The sequence below is a fragment of the Lepidothrix coronata genome, unplaced genomic scaffold (genome assembly GCF_001604755.1).
Source record: "Lepidothrix coronata isolate B3197 unplaced genomic scaffold, Lepidothrix_coronata-1.0 Scaffold12, whole genome shotgun sequence".
Lineage (NCBI taxonomy): Eukaryota > Metazoa > Chordata > Aves > Passeriformes > Pipridae > Lepidothrix > Lepidothrix coronata.
Window position 1 is genome coordinate 6,378,660 of NW_016690192.1, and position 21,514 is coordinate 6,400,173.

The window sequence follows — 21,514 nt, forward strand, 5'->3', positions numbered from 1 at the left end:
TCCCAAAGCTGCAGAGAGATGAAGGCAGTGGTCTCCCCAGACAGGATCATGGAATGGTTTGGGTTGGGAGGGACCTTAAAGCTCATCCCATTCCACCCCCTGCCATGGGCAGGGACACCTTCCACTATCCCAGGTTGCTCCAAGCCCCATCCAACCTGGCCTTAGACACTTCCAGGGATGGGGCAGCCACAGTTTCTCTGGGCAACCTGTGCCAGGGCCTCCTCACCCTCACAGGGTAGAATTCTTTCCCAATATCCCACCTAACCCTGCCCTCTGGCAGTGGGAAGCCATTCCCCCTTGTCCTGTCACTTCATGCCCTTGTAAAAAGCCACACTGGAGAAGAATTTATTCCTAATATCCAATCTTAATCTACCCTCTTTCAGTGTTTCTTTACTTGTTTGGCAGCTTTCTTTGGTTTTTCAAAAAGTAAGAAATAACTAAGTGGCCTAGAAAATGCAAGTTAAGGCCACGAACACTCAAAATTTGGAAATTGCAGAGAGAAGGCAAAACTTTGGACAGTCAAAGTAGAGCTGAAACTTCCTGTGCCAGCTGAGCCTGACCTCTCCATCAGTAATTGAACCATTTTCCACGTTACTTCCATGACACCTGTTCCTGAGCTCTGTATATTGTCAGAAACAGGTAAAATGAACTTCCAGGCTCCTAATCCACCTGGAATGCAGCAATTACCACAGGCTGGGCTGAATCCTGCATTCCTGGGGGATTACCAGCCCCTTTGCTGGAGCTGATTAGCATTCAGGCTGCTGTCAGCTCCCACACCTAAACACTAATTTACATATGGGATTAAAATGCAAAAGCTGAGTCAGAGGGCGAGTTCTCCTCCCAGCAAAGTGAGGCACACAGGTTTTGTCTTGTCTGGGAGAGAGCAGGGGCTTTAATGTGGGAGCTGCTGCTTCTGCTGAAGGTCTTGTATAAAGCACATGCTGACCCGGGGAGTTGAAACCTCAGAGGAGAAAATTAGGTGTGCACTTAGTTTCCATTTCTTTTGCAAACAAGCATCTCAAGGAATCAACATCCACTTGTCTTTGCTGCACTCAGCCAGGAGGTCACGCAGTAAAACTCAGTTTAAAGCCTATTAAGTTCACCACATGAAAGTGGTTCCCAGCCAAATTTCCCAATTAAATGGCTGCCTGCGCTAAGTGGCTCCAACTCTACCTGCTGCCTTTTGGAAATGAGCATCTCCACTATATCCCGTGTGTTTGGGAAGGAGGAACAGCTCAGAGTCTTGATAATAATATTCTGCATTTTGAAATAATGACTTAATCTGCTGCTTTCCCTCGCTCTCAGTGAGTTCTGCACTGATTATCTTACAACTGAGCCCTATTCAGGTTTCAATTTCTATTAAATAAGCCAAATCGACAGCATTAAACAGTTGCCTGTTTATTCTTTTTAGCAGGAAATGAATTTAAAAGAGACGCAGCCACCCGTGAAGAGCTGTTGAAAGCAGCGATTGATGGGAGGGAGGAGGTGGTTTCTCACCAAAACCTTAAAAAAACAAACAAACTGGGCATAAAAAATAAAGAAATAATCACTTTTAAAACAGGGGGGATTTAGCTGTGAGCATTTCTCTCTCTTTTCCCACTGCTAAACCACGGGGTGCAGAGGGAATGCCACGAGGGAAAAAGAGAAATGAAAATATGATTCAAGAGATATTTAATTATATAAGGAAAATTAAGTGAACTTCAGGGGAAAGAAGGGGCTCTGGTGGTAGGAAAAGACCCATTTCAGGGGGTCAGTGGCAGGATGTGAAGCCTTTCAGCCCCAAGTTGCTGGTTGAGATTCTCTCAGGCTGAGGGAACCTGCAGCTTCAGATTTACTATCTGCTCTTCTTTTCCTTCTTTAAAAAGGTGAAGAGCCCTTCCTTCAGCTGCTTCTCTTCCACAAAAATGATGGTGGAAGGGGAGGCTTTTCCTTCCCTCAGACCTGGGTTTATTTACAAAGAAATAGGCCTGAATTTGAGTGAGAGCCTATTTACGTCTGTACAGTGGAGGAATTGTTTGGGATCTCTCCATCCTTAGGCTAAGATAATATTGGAGTCTTTGCCAAGAAAGAGTCAGCTTTGAAATATTATTTTCTTTTGACTGTGAGTGGGATTCAACTTCAGTGACTGTTGGTTCTGCAGGACTGATAAGAGAACGATGGAGTCGTTCTCCTGGAGGGTTCTTGTGATCCCCCCATTCCCACCTACAGCCTCCTCTGGAGCTTGTTCCATCATGGCCATGCCCAAGGATGTGTCCTGGAGCTGAGGGCATTGGGGCTGGAGTGCAGCTGGAGTGCTGGTACCTCCTCCTCCTCCTCCTCCTCCTCCTCCTGGCGTCTTCACTTGGTCCTTCAGCTTCCAAAGAAAACTATTAGTGTGAAGTTTTGCAGATACTGCCTGTTTTCCTTTCCCTTCCATGGCCTTTGGCAAACAAGTATAAAACTTTGGAATGGTTCAGGGCTTGGGAGCCATTTCCATTTACAGATATCCATGATCCCAAGCCCAGGATTTGAGCTCCCAGCACTCCCAGCCTCTCCATGTGGCACAGACCTTGCAGTCAGCACTTGGCAGTCCCATGGTGCTCCAGGAAAGGCAAACATTCCCTGGAGAGCTTGGCAGCAGGAGTTGGGATTTTACAAAATGCACCCCAAATCAGTTTAAAGTTAATCTCAGCAGTTTAAGGTTAATCTGAGATTTATCCTTAATATTCAAAGGCATATCAATACAGGGATCACCTATAGCAAGCATCCCCCTGGGATGGTCTGGGCATCCGCAGCAGGAAATAACTGTGGAAGGTCAAAACAAGGAATGGGAGAAGTGCAGCGTGTGGGAATGTGTCATTAACTTTCTAGAGATCCTTGTGTGGGCAGAACGTTCCCTGGCAGGGTGGGCTGGACCATGGCTACAGCACAAGGAAGGGTCTGCGGGACATCCAGGTGCTGATGGACCCTTTGGGTGTGGGATTTTCCAAGGGGAGGTTCTGCCATCCTTCCTGACAAATCCAGGCTAAAGCTGCCCCTTGGAACATCTTTCCAGGCAGAGAAATGACCTGGCTTTGAGTTCTTGTAGGGGAGATCTTTGTGATCTCCCAGGGAGAATTTGACTCTTAGGCAAACTACATCTTAAACAACATAAACAAAACCAAACGTGGAGAAAACCAGGTGGATCGGTGCCTCCTGCCTTTGGCCCCAGCTCTTTGGAGATTTCCAGATTCTCCTTTGAAATCACTGCATGTGAATTCGATCCGTGTGGTGAAAGGGGAAGAATTACAGCTTTCACATTCATGCACAATTTACCTTTTTATTTTCCTTTATTATCTGGGGGATATTGGGTAAATCAAGGTCCCCTGATGGGGCTCAGGATCCTGATTCGATTTGTGGGGTCCCGTTAGTAGCGAGGCAGTAAATTACTGCTACTTTGTTTGAACATTTTTTTAGCCACAGTACATTAGCTCCTTTTGTTTGCTTTTCCACTGACGGAGTGTATGGTTTTATTTGAGAATTTGTGTTTCTTGAATGTCTCATTTATAAATAATACAGGGTGTGAAATTCGAAGGTCACAGAACACAACCCGAAAAAGAAACCCTGAGTAACTTGGGGCATTCATGGCAAAAATCTTTCACAAAAAGCTTCACTTAGGTTGGATTGTTTCTATAAGCTGTGTGTGTGCAGTGAATATTGACCATTATCCATAAGGTAACTATATATAATAATCCTTTCCTGGCTCATCCAGCTATCTTTGTTTATTTGAAAGATTGATAGATCAGAGGGTCAAGGGACGTGTTTTATTGTACGTTTCTGGTCCAAATTTCCTGACATTTTTGGTTTTAAAAAAATAGACCTTTAAAAGGCACAGAAAGGGCTAATAAGAACCAGATCCTAAAGTGATGCTATGTCAAAATGTCAGAAATAACAGCTTTTCTTTGACTCTACAGCATTAATCTTGAGGCACATACCTTTCCATGCACCCTCCCTTTAATGCTGCACTTTTTCTACGTGGCTCTTTACTGCAGAGCAGCTTCTAAAGTGACAACAAAATCCCTTGATGGTTTTCAGTAGTTGGGTTTATAGCTGGATGTGGACATTTGTTTACCTATTCCAAATCACTTTTTTTGGGTGATAAAGTTTAGAGGCTTCCTACTTGTGCTATAAAACTGGTTCCTGAGTAAAGAAAAGCTTCATTTCCCCTCTCCAGATCGGAGCATCAAAGTGACCTTGGAGACATCTGTCCTTAAACCTCAGAGTTTAAGTCAAAGGAGAGGCAGATGCCACCTCTCAGATGCACATGAAGAGTTCACAGTGCCGTGGAGGGGGACGAGTTGTCCAGTTCCCATCAAAGCAATAGGATTCCGGTTCCAGGTCATTTTTTGGAAGTCTGGTTTCCCTCCCTCCCTATGGCCCAGGGCTGTATCTAAGCTGTTAATTATCAGAAAGCAGCAATTAGTCCTGAGAATCCCAAGCACAGTGAGTGTCACCCGTGGAGATCTGCGAAGCCATCAAGCCTCAGGCAGCCTGTTTGGGTTCAGGGAGTTATCCTGGGTGGCTCTGAAGCCTCTGGATATGTTTGGGAAGAGGAAGCCCAGCTTCCGTGTGCATCCCAAATTGAGTCCTGCACACACACACACCACTGAGGAAACTCCTTGGAAATTTAGCCGGGCAAACAAAGGCATGGAAGGTTTCCTTTTGTCCCAAGACAGTTGTCATTGAATATCCCACACCATTATCTGGACTTTTTTAGTGTTAATATTCTTCATATGGGTCACCAAATCATGGGTTAAGTGTGGCACCTCTTCCTCTGCTTTTATTCATTTAAAATAAGTGAAATTCCAGCTGGAAGTTTTCCTTTTGCCCCTTTTAATAGCAAGGATCTGGTGATCAGACCCACGGATTGGGAGTTGTCTGTGTGTTATAGGCAGATCAAGCAATCAGTGGTCAATCCTTTTTCCAACAGAGAATTATGTGCCCTGTCTATGGCCACGCTTCCATCAGAAGTCCTGCTGGTTCCTTCTTGAGCTCAGAATTCCAGCCAACTGAACATATGGAACAGCCAGCAAGCCCCTCCAGCGACTTCAGGCTGGATGGGCTTCACGTTGTTGATTTTCTCCAAAGACAACTGGAGATTTTCTAATTCCATACAGAAAATTTCCAACGGGCCGAGCTCAGTGGTGGTGCCGATACTTGTGAGTGTGGGACACTTGTAAGTGTAGCATCAGACTGGACTCTTGTGGATAATCCAGAGGTCTGAATGAATGAAAATGCTGCTTTCCAGGCTAAGATATTAAATGGGACAGAGCGTGTCAGAGCCTCCAACATGCCCAAGAGGCTCCTTCCTTTCAGACAGAGGTTTTCTAACTAATGATAACTCTTGTGTTATCATTCACTAAACAGATCTGTCTTGCAGTCACTGACTGAGACATTTTTTGGCATTTCTTCTTTCCAGTGCATGGTATGACAAAGAACCAGGGAACTGCTAGACCTTTTGGTTCACAAAGTTAATTCAAGGCCAGGTTGGATGAGGCTTGATCAACCTTGTCTAATGGAAGATGTCCCTGCCCATGGCAGGGAGTAGAACTGGATGAGCTTTAAGGTCCCTTCCAACCCAGACCATTCCAGGATTCTATAAATGCCATAAGCAGCCTGTGGGACTGGTATCCCACCTGCCTTATTCCAGCCAGGTCAGGTGGTTGCTTTATGTGCTGCAGTGCAGGTTTGAATTTTCAAATCCAGAATTAAACAAGTTCTCCAGTCCAGCAGCTGGAAATGGTTCCCCACAGCTGCAGGTTTGCTTTAGAAAAGGTCTGGAGATGCTCCTTTCCAGGAAGGTGTGTTGTTACCCATCTGTAATGGAACTAACTTGGTACACCAGCCTCTGGTGCACCTGGATTAAAGCTGTTTTAGGCTTGAACAGAGACTTTAATTTTAACTTTTCTTTGAATATTCTGAAAGATCAGAAGGGCAAAAAGAAAAGGATAAGTGAAACAACAACTCTTCTCATAAAATGACCCTTTCAGGGTCTAATCCTGCATCCCCTTCGTGCTTTAAACACCTTGTGAAATCAGAAACATGCAGCACACACGGTGCTGGGGGGGATAAAGGTCTCCCTGTGGCCAGCAAAATCCCCTGCAAGCAGAGAGGGTGTTACTGCCCTAAGATGTGTCTGTGGTAATTTAAGATAGAGTAACCATGTGGTCACACAGGAGATTAACATTCCTTGGCCAGCCAGGAGGAGCTTTTATTTTGAAAGCCACCTGGGTTCCACTTAAAAGTAGTAGAATATTTGAGGATTTATTACACTGGGCAGGCTCCTATTTAACAATGTCAAGACAGAGCTGTGGAAATCCACACACTTTTCTTCTTCTGAGACACGCAACTCTCTCCATTTCATCCTTGCACAGCTGTTGCTGCTCTGTAACATCAAACCAGCAAAAAGTTTGGCCATGAAAGATACCTAATATTTGGGTTTTATATGCAGTGTCTCCAATTTATGTGCTCAGAATCATGAAGATGACTTATGATGTGTTGTGTTTGCCTTGGCAACGGCTCAAACCCAGAAATATATTTCAGGCTTGGCTTTCCAGATATTATCTCAAGTCATTTAAAAGTTCATTATAGGGCACCCGCTAGTGCTGCTCCAGTAAAGGGGCTGTCAGCATTTTTCAAGGGTTTATAACTCAGCCATTAAAAAAAAACTCTCTGTGGGCTGAAACTTGGCATTAGGGGTCTGGGCCCAGCAGTAAATTGTTTTTACAAATTAAAAAAAAATCAGTTGGACTATTATTAAATTATAGGTGGGCTAAATTTTATTTAGAGCTCTTTACTTCTGTAAATTAAATCATTTCCCAAATGTTTTTATAGAGTGCTGCTCTTAAATATGGATGGGCTTTTGTTATGTGCTTGAAACCCTGAGATTTAACTTAAAATATAATAACAGTGCTTATCCCACCATAGCACTTTTCACCTTCAAAGTGCTTTATGAGCATTATCTCATTAATGTCCATAGCAGCCTCCCCATGATGTAAGAGGGATTATTATCCTCGCTTTATAGCTGCAGAGATTGAGCCAAAAGGTTTAAGGCTGTTTTTAAAAGGCCTTGGTTGCATAAATCCCATGTGAGCTTTGATTGGCTTTGGGTGTCTACTTCCCTTTGGCTCCTCTAAAAATCACAGCTGAAGTGATTCACCCAAGACTACTCAGAGCCAGGATTAAACTCAGACTTTCCAAAGGCCAGTGCCACTGGACTGGTTCATTCTCAGAAGTGCAGCAATTACTTTGTCCATGAGAACCATCTTGTTTCTAAGAAATTATTCTTTAGGTCAGAGGAAGTCAACTCTGGGCATCTGGGGAGCTCCTTGAAGGCAGAGAGACTGTCAGGTGAGATATGGGGAGATAGTTTGGTTGCTCCAAGCCCTGTCCAACCTGGCCTTGGACACTTCCAGGGATGGGGCAGCCAAAGCTGCTCTGGGCAGCCTGTGCCAGGGCCTCACCACCCTCACAGCCAAGAATTTCTCCTTTAACGGGCTTTGGTAGGTGAGAGTTTGACACAATTAATAAAAATAAAACTGGGTTTGTTTTTGGCCCCTCAGTGCCAGGGAAGGACAGTGATGGATGTCTTTTGTGCATGCCAGGGAAGGAATGCTCGTAATTCTATATGCCTCAGTAACATCCAAGGGTTTCTGGGAGCTTGTTTTTGATCCCAAAACTGCTTTATCTGTGAGAAACATCTTCTCATGAAGCTTCCAATGGCTTGAAACCTGCCCTGTTTAAATCTCATCTCAGGTGAGCTGCTTGATCTGATTTATGATTCAGGTGCTGGATTTATGGATTTGAGGATTAAGCTAAGCTGAATTTAGCAGATGCATTTTGTTTTGGTGTTTCTGTAGTGGCTCAAGGAGGAAGGTGGAGAACAATTAGAGGAGTCAGAAGCTAAAGAGAAGTTGTCCCATAGCTCTGCCATTACAGCCCTTATTTTTCACTGACTTACGGTTGCTACTGATACCTTAAAATCCTTTTCCAGCCTTTGGAAACCTGCCCTACATTCTTATTCCTCTGTTTGCCTCTCCTGTATTCCACAAGACCTTTTTCCCTGTTACACTGTGGATGTCTGGAGCAGCCTCTGAAACATTATCAGGAATTATATAAATGGCTGTGGTATAGAAATGTTACATTGGGTAATTAACTGCGGTTCTCCAGTTCCAGGCTGTTAGTGGGACTTTATTAAACCCAGATTGTGGAGGGAACCCAGGCTGACTTAAACTGTGCTTTCCAGGGAGGTTATTAAGATGGCAAGTCAGAAACATTTCTAGCCTTGAGATGGAGCTTGGAGAATGATTCCGGGGAGCTGAAAAGCCAGTCTGACACCCTGGAAAGAGCCATTGAGCCCTGTGGTCTGTCTGCACCCAGGGCTGGGATCTCTGCCCTTTTAACCCCATACACACATTTCCTAACTAACTGAATCCATGGGAGCATAGAAACAGCTGTATTTGCATCGAATCATGGAATTTTTAAGGTTGGAAAAGACTCTCAACCAACACCACCACCACGTTCACCACTAACCCATGGCCCCAAGTTCCACATCCACGTGGTTTTGGAACACTCCCAGGGATGAGGACTCCACCACTGCCCTGGGCAGCCCATGCCAATGCTTGACAACCCTTTCCATGAGGAAATTTTCCCTAATATCCAATCGAAACCTCCCCTGGCACAACTTGAGGCCGTTCCCTCTCATCCTGTCACTTGTTACCTGGGAGAAGCGGTTTCACACCTGCACATTAAAGGGTTATTTTTTTCCACATATATGTGGAAAGAAAATTACGTGGCAAGGCCAGTGTTTGTCCTCAGTGGCTCCTGGGGACCAGCTGAGGACAAGAATGCCCTGTTCAAAGTGCTGTGCAAATCCAGGGAAGCGCTGGCGTGTTCGACAGATGGAATACAAAGGGAAGAGATATTGCTCTACACAAACCATAATGAAGGGAGTAGCTGGTAAAGCCATGATTACAATAAGTAATTAGGGAAGTGGCTTACTCCGGTGAGTTAGTTGGCTGAGCTGGTTCTCTGCATGCTGCAGGGGTTGTGCACACCTTTAGGAAGGCTTGTTGCTGGAGTGAATGGTGGGTGGACCTGAGAACAGCGGAGCGGGAGCAGCACAGCACAAGGTTGTGAACTCCCCACCCCTGGAAGTGCTCAAGGCCAGTTTGGAGCAACCTGGTCTAGTGGAAGGGGTCCCTGCCCATGGTAGAGGACGAGAATGATCTTGAAGGTCTCTCCCAACCCCAACCATTCTGGGATTATATGACTCCAAGTTCACCTACTGACACAGGCTTTTCTTGACCTCCTGGGCTGACTCTGAGAGTGCAGGAGCTGGATACGACCTGGATTTCCCATTCCCTGGCTGCCCTGCTGAGACAGCCAGGGTCTGATAATGCTTTGGATCACTAATGACCACTGTTAGGTTTGAACCTCTGACATGGAGATGAAAGCCTGAGTGTCCCATTCCCCGATCCCAATCCCTCCCACACTGCCTTTAGAGGATTTAATTAAATGTTGAATACAGTTTACTAGAAATAGGCCTCTTCCTGAAGGATGCACAGTGAAACAGCCCTTGATAGGAGAAGGCAATGCTTGGGAATGAATTAGAAGAGGTTAATTTTGATTTAATATGATATTTTAAAAATCTGATTTAATTTTGCATAATTTTGATTTAATTTGATTTTTTGATCATGAGACCAATTTCAGGTTGAAGATAAAGTTTAGTGCTCTTAGCAATGGACATACTGACTGAGAACAAAGTCTCCTCCTCCTGAATAGGATCCTTATTCCTCATATTTGCAGTTAGTGATTACAAAGTCATTGGCAACACACTGTCTGCACTTCTTTGTGAGTCAGTTAAAAATGGCTCCAAGACAGGATCAGAGAGTCCTGGAATGGTTTGGGTTGAAAATGACCTTAAAGCTCATCCAGTCCCACCACCTGCCATGGGCAGGGCCACCTTCCACTAGACCAGATTGCTCCAAGCCCTGTCCAACCTGGCCTTGGACACTTCCAGGGATGAGGAATCCACAGTCTCTCTGGGCAACAAGATCTTCACTTCTGAGCAATTAATTTCATGTATTCCTATATTTTGTGGATCCAAACATGAGCAGAGGCCGGTCTGCATCAGAATGAGCAGCTGGAGCTCTGATACGTGTTTTTCATATTTACTGGTTGGCAAAAATAAAAAATAAAAGCCAAAAGAGAAGCAGTGTTACCTCTTTTTTCTGTGTTAAATGAAGTCAAATTGGATGATGTTGAGAAAGCAGAGGGAAACCTGACAGTGACTTCCTATGTTTCCCTTCAAAGACGTTCAGAGCTTTCTTCAGAATGACATTCCCTGCTCTGGAGCTCTTTATCCACCTTTTTTCCTCTCTGTGTCACAGATTACTTCCTGACGCTGGATGAGCCCATGAACAACATCACCACCACGCTGGGCCAGACGGCGGAGCTGCACTGCAAGGTCTCTGGGAATCCCCCTCCCACGGTCCGGTGGCTGAAGAACGACGCTCCGGTGGTGCAGGAGCCCCGCAGGATCTCCTTCCGTGCCACCAGCTACGGGTCCCGCCTAAGGATACGGAACCTGGACACCACGGACACCGGCTACTTCCAGTGCGTGGCCACCAACGGCAGGAAGACTGTGTCCACCACCGGGGTGCTGTTTGTGAAGTTTGGTGAGTTCTCTCTTTGGAAAGCACTGGGAAAGGTGCGTTTGTCCACTGAAAATGAACACACTGATGTACTACTGTCATGGAATCATTAAGGTTGGAAAAGCTCTCTAAGATCATCAAGTCCAACCGTCAGTCGTGTTCACCACTAATCCATGTCCTCAAGTGCCACATCCACACATTTTTTTAACAGTTCCAGAGTTGGTGACTCCACCACTGCCCTGGGCATCCTGTTCCAACCCTTTCCATGAAGAAATTTTCCAGAATATCCAGTCTAAACCACCCTTGGCACAACTTGAAGCCATTTCCCCTTGTCCAGTCTTTTGTTCCCTGGGAGCAGAGCCCGACCCCCACCTGGCTCCACCTCCTGTCAGGGAGTTGCAGAGAGTGAGAAGGTCCCCCCTGAGCCTCCACTAATATGGTACCTGCCTGGATTCAGACCAGAAGGGAGAAAACATTTTATTCTCAAGTACCTGAGTGACCTTTGTCCCTCGTGAGTGAGAAATTTCAGCTTGCACAACAGACTGAGGGCATGGTACTGAGATACGTAGGTACCTGTCAGGTAAAATAAGCACTTTTTCTTCCAAGTATATGTTGAGATAACTGCCTTCAAAGCTGATCTTACAGGTGAGAAGATTCCAAACAAGAAACAGGTTTAGTGTGTCTTGTCTTCCACAGTCAGGGGAAATAACTTACTGAGATGAAGATATTTGCACAGAGTGCTGCTAAATCCTCTTAAAAGCGGGACACAATGAATCATCTATGTGATGAGTTTCATAGTCTTTTTTCATAAACCTCCCGCATTTTCTAATTTCTGCTAAGAAATTAATCCTTAGATGTTCTCCTAAGGCAGTTTGGAATGGGGGGCTGGTTCCCTCTTGCAGCCCATCAGTGCTGCAGGATCCAGGCTTGTCTGTGGGCCTGAGGAGCTGCCACTCCTCTGCTCAGCTACACGAACCACATCCCACATGACAGACTGTTACTTTTATCTTTTAAAAGCTTTTCAAAAGCTTCCTGTTCCCACCTCACCATAACTCATCCCGCTGTTTTTCTTCTGTCACTTTTCCAGGTCCCCCGCCAACAGCCAGCCCAGGATCCTCGTAAGTTGTTTCATGTCTGTTGTATCTATTCATTAATCTTCCATTTCAGCAGTCAGAAGTTCATTTGTCATCCTGTGTGACAGGAGCACTTTTACATTCTGCTTTAAGTCAGATAGGATGGTAATTTATTATAACTGAATTATCTGTCTCGTAGCTGTATTTTCATATTGTCATGTCAACTCCTATTTCTTATCCTAGACTTCTTAATTTCCAATATTATTGCCTTTAGATCCTCTGGTGCCTTCAGTCCTTGAGCTGATTTCAGTGCACTTCCAGGTGCTTCATGCATGTCACAGCCCAGTATAGAAAATATTTATCGCTACAAGTAGATTTTACTACCAAGGGGCTTCTTACTGATTTTAAGGGGACTGCTGGTCGTAAACTGTGTCTGTATCTATCTGTACCTGCATTAGTAAACTGTCTTAAACCTGACTTTTTAAAGATTGAGTATGTGGGTGGGAGCAGTGGCTGTTGGTACAGCAGCTCCCTGTTTCCTGGAGCTCAGGTTTGGCTCCTGCTGCTGGGGCTGAGCACTTGCCACGTTGTATTTTGGCAGTGGAGCTTCTGTCTTCAGCGGGTTTTGAGAATATACACTTTTATCTCTTGTTTCAAAACACATTATCAAACTTACCTTTTGTAGCCCCTCATTGTGTTTCAAATGTGATTTTCACTTGTCCTGAAGTTTGAAATTAGTTTTGTGATGGTGTGTCCAGCTTATTCACATCTCATGTGTGGAAAAATAATGAAAATCCACCTCTCCTGGTGAGAGTGAGAAATACAGAACCAACTAAAACACAAAATGAAACTCTTAATATAATTACAAGAGATGCAAAAACTTGAGGATTTGAACATTCTTGGCTCCTTATGGAAGATCTTTCCCAAAGCGTTGCAGAGGATATAAATTAGGAGGAGCATCTGACCACAAAAGGACATGCGAGGATGCCCTCTAATGGAACATCAGAAAATGTGGTTTGTCTCCCCTTGTGAAGGTGCCTGACAAGGAGTTGGAGTTTGTTTTGGAAGGGGAGCTCTTTGCTGGGATTTCAGCTCCATTTTGTGATTGTTCTGGGGAGGAAATCACGGTACCTTGGGGAGCGGGGGCTGCTGGGCTCTTCAGCAGTTTGGAGACTTAATGAATGAGGTGAGAAGATGAGTATTTTGTGTCTGCTCCCACCTAGTTTGGGGTTTCTGAAATTTGTGAGGTTGAGCAAGACATCCTTGGTGGTCAGAAACCCACGTGAGCACAGAAAGCAGAGCTGTGCTGGAATTTCACTGTCCGGGCCACTCAGGATTGCCTCGCTTTTTAAAACAAACTACATTTGGGAACCTTTTTTCCTATTTTTATTTTCTGGCAGGATTTGAGGGTTGCTTTGCGCCCCTGCAAAAAAATTAAATACCCCAACTTAACCAGCTAAAATACAAACACAATGAGAAAAGGTGAAAAGAAAGTGAGATGTCCTCTTTAATTTTGATTTTATAATCGTGCCTTATAATTTTGTAAGCATAAAAGATATTTAGTCACACTTCATTACCCTGGGAGGTTGTGGCTCTGCGTGGTGAGAGGTCACATTGTGCTAAACATTGGAGGGAAATACATCCAGAGAAATGAGCAGAGGGATCTGTTTTACTGAACGGAGAACATTTACATTCCTCTAGAAGCCTATCAGATTTAATCTAGGAAATCAGAGAATCAAGGAGTTTATCACAAAGAAATTACAAACTTGGAACTTGTTTTAAATGAGTGAAAAAACAAGTCCATGTATGTTGTGTTGAACTTCATTGATAGCATGAGTGCAAGAGCCTTATGGATACAGGTTAGGCCCAGTTGTGGGAGGGAAAATTGGAAATAAAGGAGGGAAATTACCTCAGAATCTGGTCCCCGCTCTTTGTTGTTCCTTCCATGCGAACAATACCCTGAATATTGGATTTTGTGGCCTTCTCAAGCGTAGCCTTCTCCCTGTTACAAGTTCACAAATGAATTTGTAGATATGCAATTAATTGATCTGCTTTTATCTGTGAAAACCAACCCCGGTTTTCAAGTTCTCAGGTGATAGATTAGTCCCCTCACCATCCTCCCTCCAGGGATGGGGAAATACTTCCTTCGGGAATAGTCCTGGAAGCTGCGTGATAAAATATCTTCTTGCCATGTTTTTGGAAGTTAAGTCATTAATCCTGGTGCTGTGGCTAAACTGGCTGTGGATCCATGGGTTCAGCTGATTTTCATTCCCTAGAATACATCGATGGGAATCTGTGTCTCTCCTCCTTGCTGTGCCGGCGGGGCTGGTGCTGCTCGGAGCACATGGACGCTCCCTGTACATCTGGGGACATATCAGAGTGGTTTAGATGAAGGCTAAATCTGGAAAGCACTTCGGAGGATGTTGAGGAAATGAAAACTTGTACTTGCATAGTGTTTGTGCCTTATCAGCATCAGCTCAGAACAAAACTGATGGCAAGTAGCAGCCTTTTCCCTGGGCCTGCTTTTCCCATGTCCTCTTTATCAGCCTGCCAGGAGGGGAAGGTTCTGTTCATTTACAGATTTAATTTGAGGATCATGTTTAAAAAAAATCCATGTGCTCAGCACTTTTTCTTGGCATAATTTATAGGAGCAGAGCTCTGCACTGATGTGAGAAATAGATGGGCCAAGTGTAGCTTAAAAATAAAAAGGTTAAATGGTGACTTCTGTAAAAGAAGGCAGGCAGTGCTAGATAATCGAATAATTCATGTGTATGTTTCTGTTTTCCCTAAGCACTGGTAGAGTTATTCAGAGCCAAAAGTCTGATTTGACAATCAATCTGAAGCAAATGAAAGAAAATCCAGCAGTGCTGTCCCTGAGAACATGAGGAACCCAAGGTATTGCTGGGGTGGGAAGCACTGCCTGACCTGAACGTCCTTCCTTTAACTCTCCCGTTTTTGGCAAAGGTCAGCTGTAAACCCTTATCTGGGGGTTATCACATCCCATTAACCTGCTCTGCTGCTCTGACTTAGCTGGAAGAAGCTTCTTTTGCTTTAAAAAAAAACCCAACAACTCCCACTCCTGCTTCATAAATAAATCATTATTTTATCTCGTGTTGTGCCGGAAGGTGCCACAGATCCAGTGCCAGCTCTAAGGAGCTCAGTGAGCTGTGGGGAAAGCAGGAATGCCTCTGTCCTGCACTCCGGATGCATGGCCAGGAACCAGCTCTGGCTCCCAGACTCCTGGAATAGTTTCCATAAAGTGGATGGTGTCAAGGGCACCTCCACAGCAGGCAGGAGTCTGGGAGGGGCACATAGGGCACAGGGGTCTGGTTGAATCTGGGTGTAAAAGGCCACCATCAGCTCAGGTACCCCCTTCTTTTATCCATGAGATTTATGAATGTGAACTCCAATTGGATTAATTTAATAATTTGAGGATGATGAAAGAGAACATTTAGTGGTTAACTCGTGTACTTGTGCATCTTTCTGTGCGTGTCTGTATATTGTGAATACAAATATATTATTAAATGGTTTGGGCTGGAAGGGACTGTAAAGATCATCTTGCTGCAGGGACACCTTCCACTAGCCCAGGAATATGCACCAGTCTAGCCGTGGCTTCTAAAAATGTCTTGAAAGATCATAACTTTAACATTATTTTTTAAGTTCTTGTGCTTCACATCATTGTAAAACTCACTTTATATCCATGATATATCCACAGCAAGGTTTGGTCCTTTAAGGACATAGCAGTGTGTATCTTCACCTCAGGTCATGAAACAGATTGAAATCAGAACAGGCTAAGATAAGAGCACAGCAGGTTCCTGGAGATGAGAGAATCTGATGTAACAATTGAGATACTTTGGCCTGGGAAATGGTTGTGTGCCCAATCTTTTCCATTATTATTATTTTTGTCTCATTCTATCTTGTTTCCTCTTCCTGGAGCAAGGGCCCTGTGCTTGCCCTGAGCTTCACCCACTGCAGGAGAAACTCTGGGCACAAATCACTGAAATTAGAGGTGATGGAGCACAGTTCAAGAACTGCCACAAGAGCTATAGTGGGAGAGAAACCTGCAGTTTACGTGATCTGGTCTAAAAATGAGCTGGAAAAACCCTGCTGGAGCGAGTTCCAGTGGGAAGAGTTCAAGAAAATGATCTCTGTGTTAGAAAACCACACACAGTTTATTGTGTCATGAGCACGTTCCAAGAAGGTTTAACCTGCAGGTGAAATAGTTCACTCAACAACACAGGCTTTTGACTTACTGCAGTGGAAACATCGGAAAATCAATGTGGCACCTCTCGGGAGTATTCTGTGAGTTCACAAGACATGATGTTTTAGGTTTTAAAGGAGAAAAATGACTGGCTCATCAATATTCCCGCTCTTGGATGTGCAGTGGTTGCTGTGCAACACCGGGAATGTTGATCAAACTGGATGTGGATGTCATGGACTGGCACCTCCCGAGCAGAGAATATAAATTCCTTGTGTCAATATTGCTCTGAAACAGTCCTTTTATTCTTAATAGAGCCTCTTGTATATCTATAACCTTTATTTTCTTTATTTAACCACTGGGAATGAGAAGGGGAGGAAAAGAGGAGATGAGAGGGCTGTAATTTTAAGGGGCACTTGATTCATAAAATCAAATGGGGTTTATGATTCCCAGAAATAGCTTGGAAAGCTTATGAAACCTCAACCCTCCCAGGATTCCCTCATCTTCTTTTTCAGTGATTAGGATTTTTTTTATTATTTTTTGCTTGTATTGCAACATGTGGGTTTTTTAATAAAACAGATCTTTATGCAGTGGCTCTGTGTGGCTGGATGTCACCATGGTCCCTTCAATGAGAAAACACGTAACCACTGGCCAGCATCCAGGAGAGACCTGGCCAACTGTATGACTGTGCATTTCAGAGAGTAACAGAGAAATTTTGGCCATAGAAGTTAAAATTTATAGAAGAAAAAAAGCCAATAAAGAGGCAAGAGCAGATTCATCCTGAGGCCGAGCTCCCAGCCCACAGAACCCAAGGCTCTGCCCCCAGGAGGGTGCCAGGCTTGACCCCGAGAATCTTGGAGGTGTGTTCATTTCCAGTCCTGTACCATGTTTTTGGCTGTCACAGAAACTCCCTCCCTGCTGTTCAGTGATGATGGAAATTTTGGATGAGTACTGAACACAATTCCCACGAGTTTTGGTGCAGGATCTTTTATAGCCCCGCTGTGTGTTGGTACAACAGCTTGTACCTGTGGCCTGTAGGATCTTAGACACAAACTCGAAGTGGGATATTCCATGTGGAGGCCAATATAAATATATTTGGGAAGAAAAAAACCCACGTGGTGCAGAGTTGGAGTGTGAGTGGCTGATGCTGACAGAAACCATGTCACATCCTGCTGCATTACTTCATCCCAGTGAAAATAATACTCCCTCAGTTTTGCCAGGGGCTGGGAGTCAGGTTATCTGCTGTGAGCATGTCAGGGTGGAATGGGAATGTTTCCAGGGAAAGCTGGCCTTGTCCTCTTCACTTTGGTCTTTGATCTGGGGCACACTTATCTGTTATGCCACTGTCTCACCTTTTCCCTGGTTCTGATTATTCTGCTGCAGTTTGCTCTGGGACATTCCTGTGGCATCACAGACAGTGAGGTGGATGCTGAGGCACCAGGGTGTACAGGTTTTTGGGACTCAAGCTCTTGGACTTTCCTGAGTGAGCAAAAAGAAATAAAACCTCTGGGTAATTGTAGTACAGAATTTAGGAAACCATATTTGTGTCTTGTATTAAAGGAATTGGCTCCTATTTTGGTGTATTTTATCTACCTCAGGGTACTTATGTAGCTAAATATACCCACAATCTGGGAATCCCAGGGTCCTTTACCTCTTTACCTTCTCTTATCTCCCAGAACACATGTGGGAAACTGAGCCAAAGTGAGATTAAGGGTGTGTTTCTGTGGCCTGGAGTGGAGCTGTTTGTGCTTCTTCAGATGCAGCTGAAGTGCCACTGGTCACTTTGGCTGGGTTTGACATCCTGGGGTGATGGGCCCAAACTACTGCATGAGTGACCTGTAACAAAATAAAGGATAGAATCATGGAGAGGTTTGATTTGGGTTGGAAGGGACCTTAAAGCTCATCTTGTTCCATCCAGGACACCTTCCACTATCCCACATCGCTCCAAGCCCTGTCCAACCTGGCCTTGGACACTTCCAGGGATGGGGCAGCCACAGCTTCTCTGGGCAACCTGTGCCAGGGCCTCACCATGGTCACAGAATTCCTTCCCAAAATCCAGTTGTTCTTTGCTGTGGCCCTGCACCATCCACATTTCCATGTGAGCAATGCTGCAAACACCCAAGTTCTTTGCCACGGAGCTCTTACTAATAAAGTGGCTTAAATTGTATTTTGTCATGCTGGTAAGTCTGTAGAAAAAAAACTGGCCTGTGGCTTGGGGAAAGATTGACCTTAGAAAGTGCTTTTGACTTTTAAAAGGGTATCTGATAAATATTTTTGCAAATTTTAGCTGAAGTGTTCTCTTATCTGCCTGCAGTGCAAACAGAAAGCCCTTCTGTCTGCATGTGGCACTGTATGGCACAGTGTGGAGGCAGAGTTGTATTATCTGAAAACAAATGAATTACAACCATGTCAATATTTTTTTAAGTGGGGAGGGAGAAGGGACTGAGGTACATTATACTTGGATATGGGGAGCCAGATTTCCCTAATGCATTTCAGTAACACAAAGGAAAAGACAATGTGCTATTTAAGAACTGGATTTGTTTTCCTTCTGTGCAGGATCACCCATAGCAACTACATATGTGGATAAATGTTTGGTATAGAAATGGCCCTTGTGGAATGCTCCAGTCAGTATTTGAAGGGTATTTGGACTTCTGGTTTTTTGAGATTTTAATACAAGCAGTTGCATAGTCAGTAACCCCTGATGTGGCACATGGGATTTGTGGCAAGACCCTGAGAGATTGGGGGAGTTTAGTGCTGAGGGTAACACTGAAAAATGCATTTAAATTGTCATTATATCAAGACTTTGCTGCCTTTATTTATATATCAAGACCTTATTGCCATTTTTAACACTGTGGGTGTAGGAACTTTTCAAATCCCACTGAGGATCCTGGTTACTGGTTGGACTCGATGATCTTGGAAGTCTTTTCCAACCTTTAGGATTCTAAGTGGGCTGATACTTAAAGTACAGATAGAGGATAGAGTTTCCTTTCTTTAACTGAATATCTCAGTTATCAGTGTTTCTACAACACTAAAGAAATCCTGTAATTATATAATTTGACATGAGTTACAGACTGTGTGTGTATTTTTCTGGTTTATTTAAAAAGGAGCAAAACAAGGATCATTATAAAGTTTCTCACATTGAGAAAGGAGGGAAAAAAATCAGGAAAGGCTGAAAAGTTGCATTGCTTCTGCTGATCATCTCCTTCATGGAGATATTCTTCAACTGTTGTAAAAAATAATATTATTTTCTCAGAAAATTCTCAGCACATTCTCACTTGAAGCGAGGAAGACACTGGCTCTGCTTCAGAGCGGAGGTAGAACCTGGTTTTCCCATATTTCATGTGGTCATTCCAGGTAACAACTATTTTGAAGCCAACCCAAAAATTCCTTGTGGAGCTGCTAAAACACTGCAGCAGCCATTTGGGCCAAACCACTGGGTTTGTGTGAAACATTCCAGTTTTCATGTTTGCTCTTTAGGACAATTTTGATCAAAAAATTCTCATTTAGCTCTAATCATAAGGGCATTTTTGAGGGGCTTAGACAGATTTTTTGGAGCCCAAAGGCTGTGAGAAAAGATGTGACAATATTACAGTAACAATGAATTTCACCCATCCTGGCCTGGGTCAGGTTTCAGTCCTGTGAACAGAGCTTGGCTTTGTGCTGCTTGATTTTGGAAAGGACTTGTCCTGAATGTGTGTCTTGTCCTCAAATGAAAAAGTGATGGTTTAGAGTGTCCCTGATTTATATGGGATTAGACCTGATTTATGTTATGCTCAAGACACCACCAAATCTTAAAGTAGAGATGGGTGCTGTTATTCTGGGGACAAGGGTCGTATTTTACAGTGTAAAATACATCCCAATCCCAGGCTTTTGGAGCTTTCTGTTCTATTTTGGAGGGTTGCTGATCTATCTTAAGTTAAAAAGTAAAACACAACAAAAAGTAAAGGTCTGGAAACCAACTTCCTTGATTTCACAGTCACCCCAAGACTTTGGTGTTGCAGGAGAACACATTGCTGGATTTTCTCTGGTCCCCATTAGCACTATTGTCCAGTGAGTTACTTCTGGGGAGGAGTTGTAAAGGTCTCTGGAGGGAAATAATTCTCTAACCTGTGTAATGTATTTATGGTGTAAAGTGATTTCTAGCTGTCTTGGAATGAGTTAAATGTAATTAAGTCAGAAAACTGTCTGGTGAAATTGTGACTCAGTTGTCTTTATTAGGATTTTCTGAAAGAGAAAATTGAACTTCTCTCACACAGAGCAAGTGTGTTTCAGAGTCCTCTGTGGTCTTGTTTTACTTCAAAACCTGCAGCATCTGGTGGCCCAATGTTGTTCTTGTATTTTTCTGGAGTTGGGAGTTGGTGGGTGTAAGGGGTGGAATAAAGAACCAGTCACACGTTTCAGAAGCCAGTTAATGTCTGAGCTCATCTCTGAGGTACAGGAGGTTCCCCTGTGCTGTAAAGCCTTTAATTAGAAGGGAAATCCTATTTAAAGGCCCATAATGTTTCTGTGGTCGCAATAAAACATCTTGTGTAATCGGGTAATAAAATCTCAGTGGGCAAATCTCAATCTCGTTCTCATTTTGTTCTTTTGCTTCAGTGCCCAGCTGTTGTTGATATTCCTTAAGCAAATCCCGCTCCTTGCAGTTTGTGCTGATGGGGAACCAAGGAAAAGAAGAGCAATGAGGGATGTGTCAGATCCTAATGGCTCAGCTCTGGGCACAACTTCAAGCAGGTTTTTGGTTTATCTGCCAGCCTGGCTTTTCAGTGGGCTGAAAACGGAATTAAGATGAAATACTTGAAACATTACAGTAGTGCAAGCTCTGGTTGCTTGTGGCAGGAATTATTCAAGAGAACAAAAACTGGTAATAATAATAACAGTTGCAGTCTTGCAAACAAAGTGTGGGTCCTGGCAGGGGAGGCAGCATCTGTGGCTCCGTGGGATGGGGTGGTTTCCTGTCCTGGGCTCTCTTTCACCCACATGAAAAGTCATCTCTGTGTATATGTAACCCCCTTCTTCCCACAACCCCTTTCCCATGGGCAGTTTAGGCTTCTCCTCCCCCTTCAAATGGACTCAGTGCCGAGCCTTTGATTTTTTCCCTGGCAAGACATTCCAAGGCTGGGATCCAGAGCTGTGTGCTGGAGCACTGCTTGTCCCTCAGCTGGGAGCTGGGTTGCAGAACTTCCTTTCTTCAGAGAATCACAGAACCCCAGAGTGCCTGGGTTGGAAGGGACCTTAAAGGTTATCTCATCCCAACCCCTGCCATGAGCAGGGACACCTTCCACTATCCCACATTGCTCCAACCTGACCTTTGACACTTCCAGGGATGGGGCAGCCACAGCTTCTCTGGGCAATCTGTGCCAGGGCCTCACCACCTTCACAGGGAAGAATTCCTTCCCAATATCCAACCTAAACCTACTCTATTTTGATTTGAATCCATTTCCCTTAATCCCCCCTGTGTACCTTTAGATCTTCTGATAAATGTTACAGTGATTGTGGGCTGTTTCTCCTTTGACTCTGGATCATGTCCCACCTCCCTTGGCCTGGTATCCTGCTGGGAGCCAGCTCCTCCT

At 44.2% G+C, this 21,514-nt stretch overlaps 1 protein-coding gene across 4 annotated transcripts in view; it reads left to right on the forward strand.

Moving 5' to 3' along the window:
* Positions 1 to 21,514, forward strand: part of ROR1 (receptor tyrosine kinase like orphan receptor 1) — an 87,775-nt gene that overhangs the window by 39,839 nt on the left and 26,422 nt on the right. For all 4 annotated transcript variants that reach the window (XM_017805347.1, XM_017805348.1, XM_017805346.1 and 1 more), the window contains exons 3-4: positions 10,410 to 10,697; positions 11,761 to 11,791. In XM_017805347.1, coding sequence (XP_017660836.1) covers positions 10,410 to 10,697; positions 11,761 to 11,791 — 319 coding nt within the window. The remainder of the gene's footprint in view (positions 1 to 10,409; positions 10,698 to 11,760; positions 11,792 to 21,514) is intronic.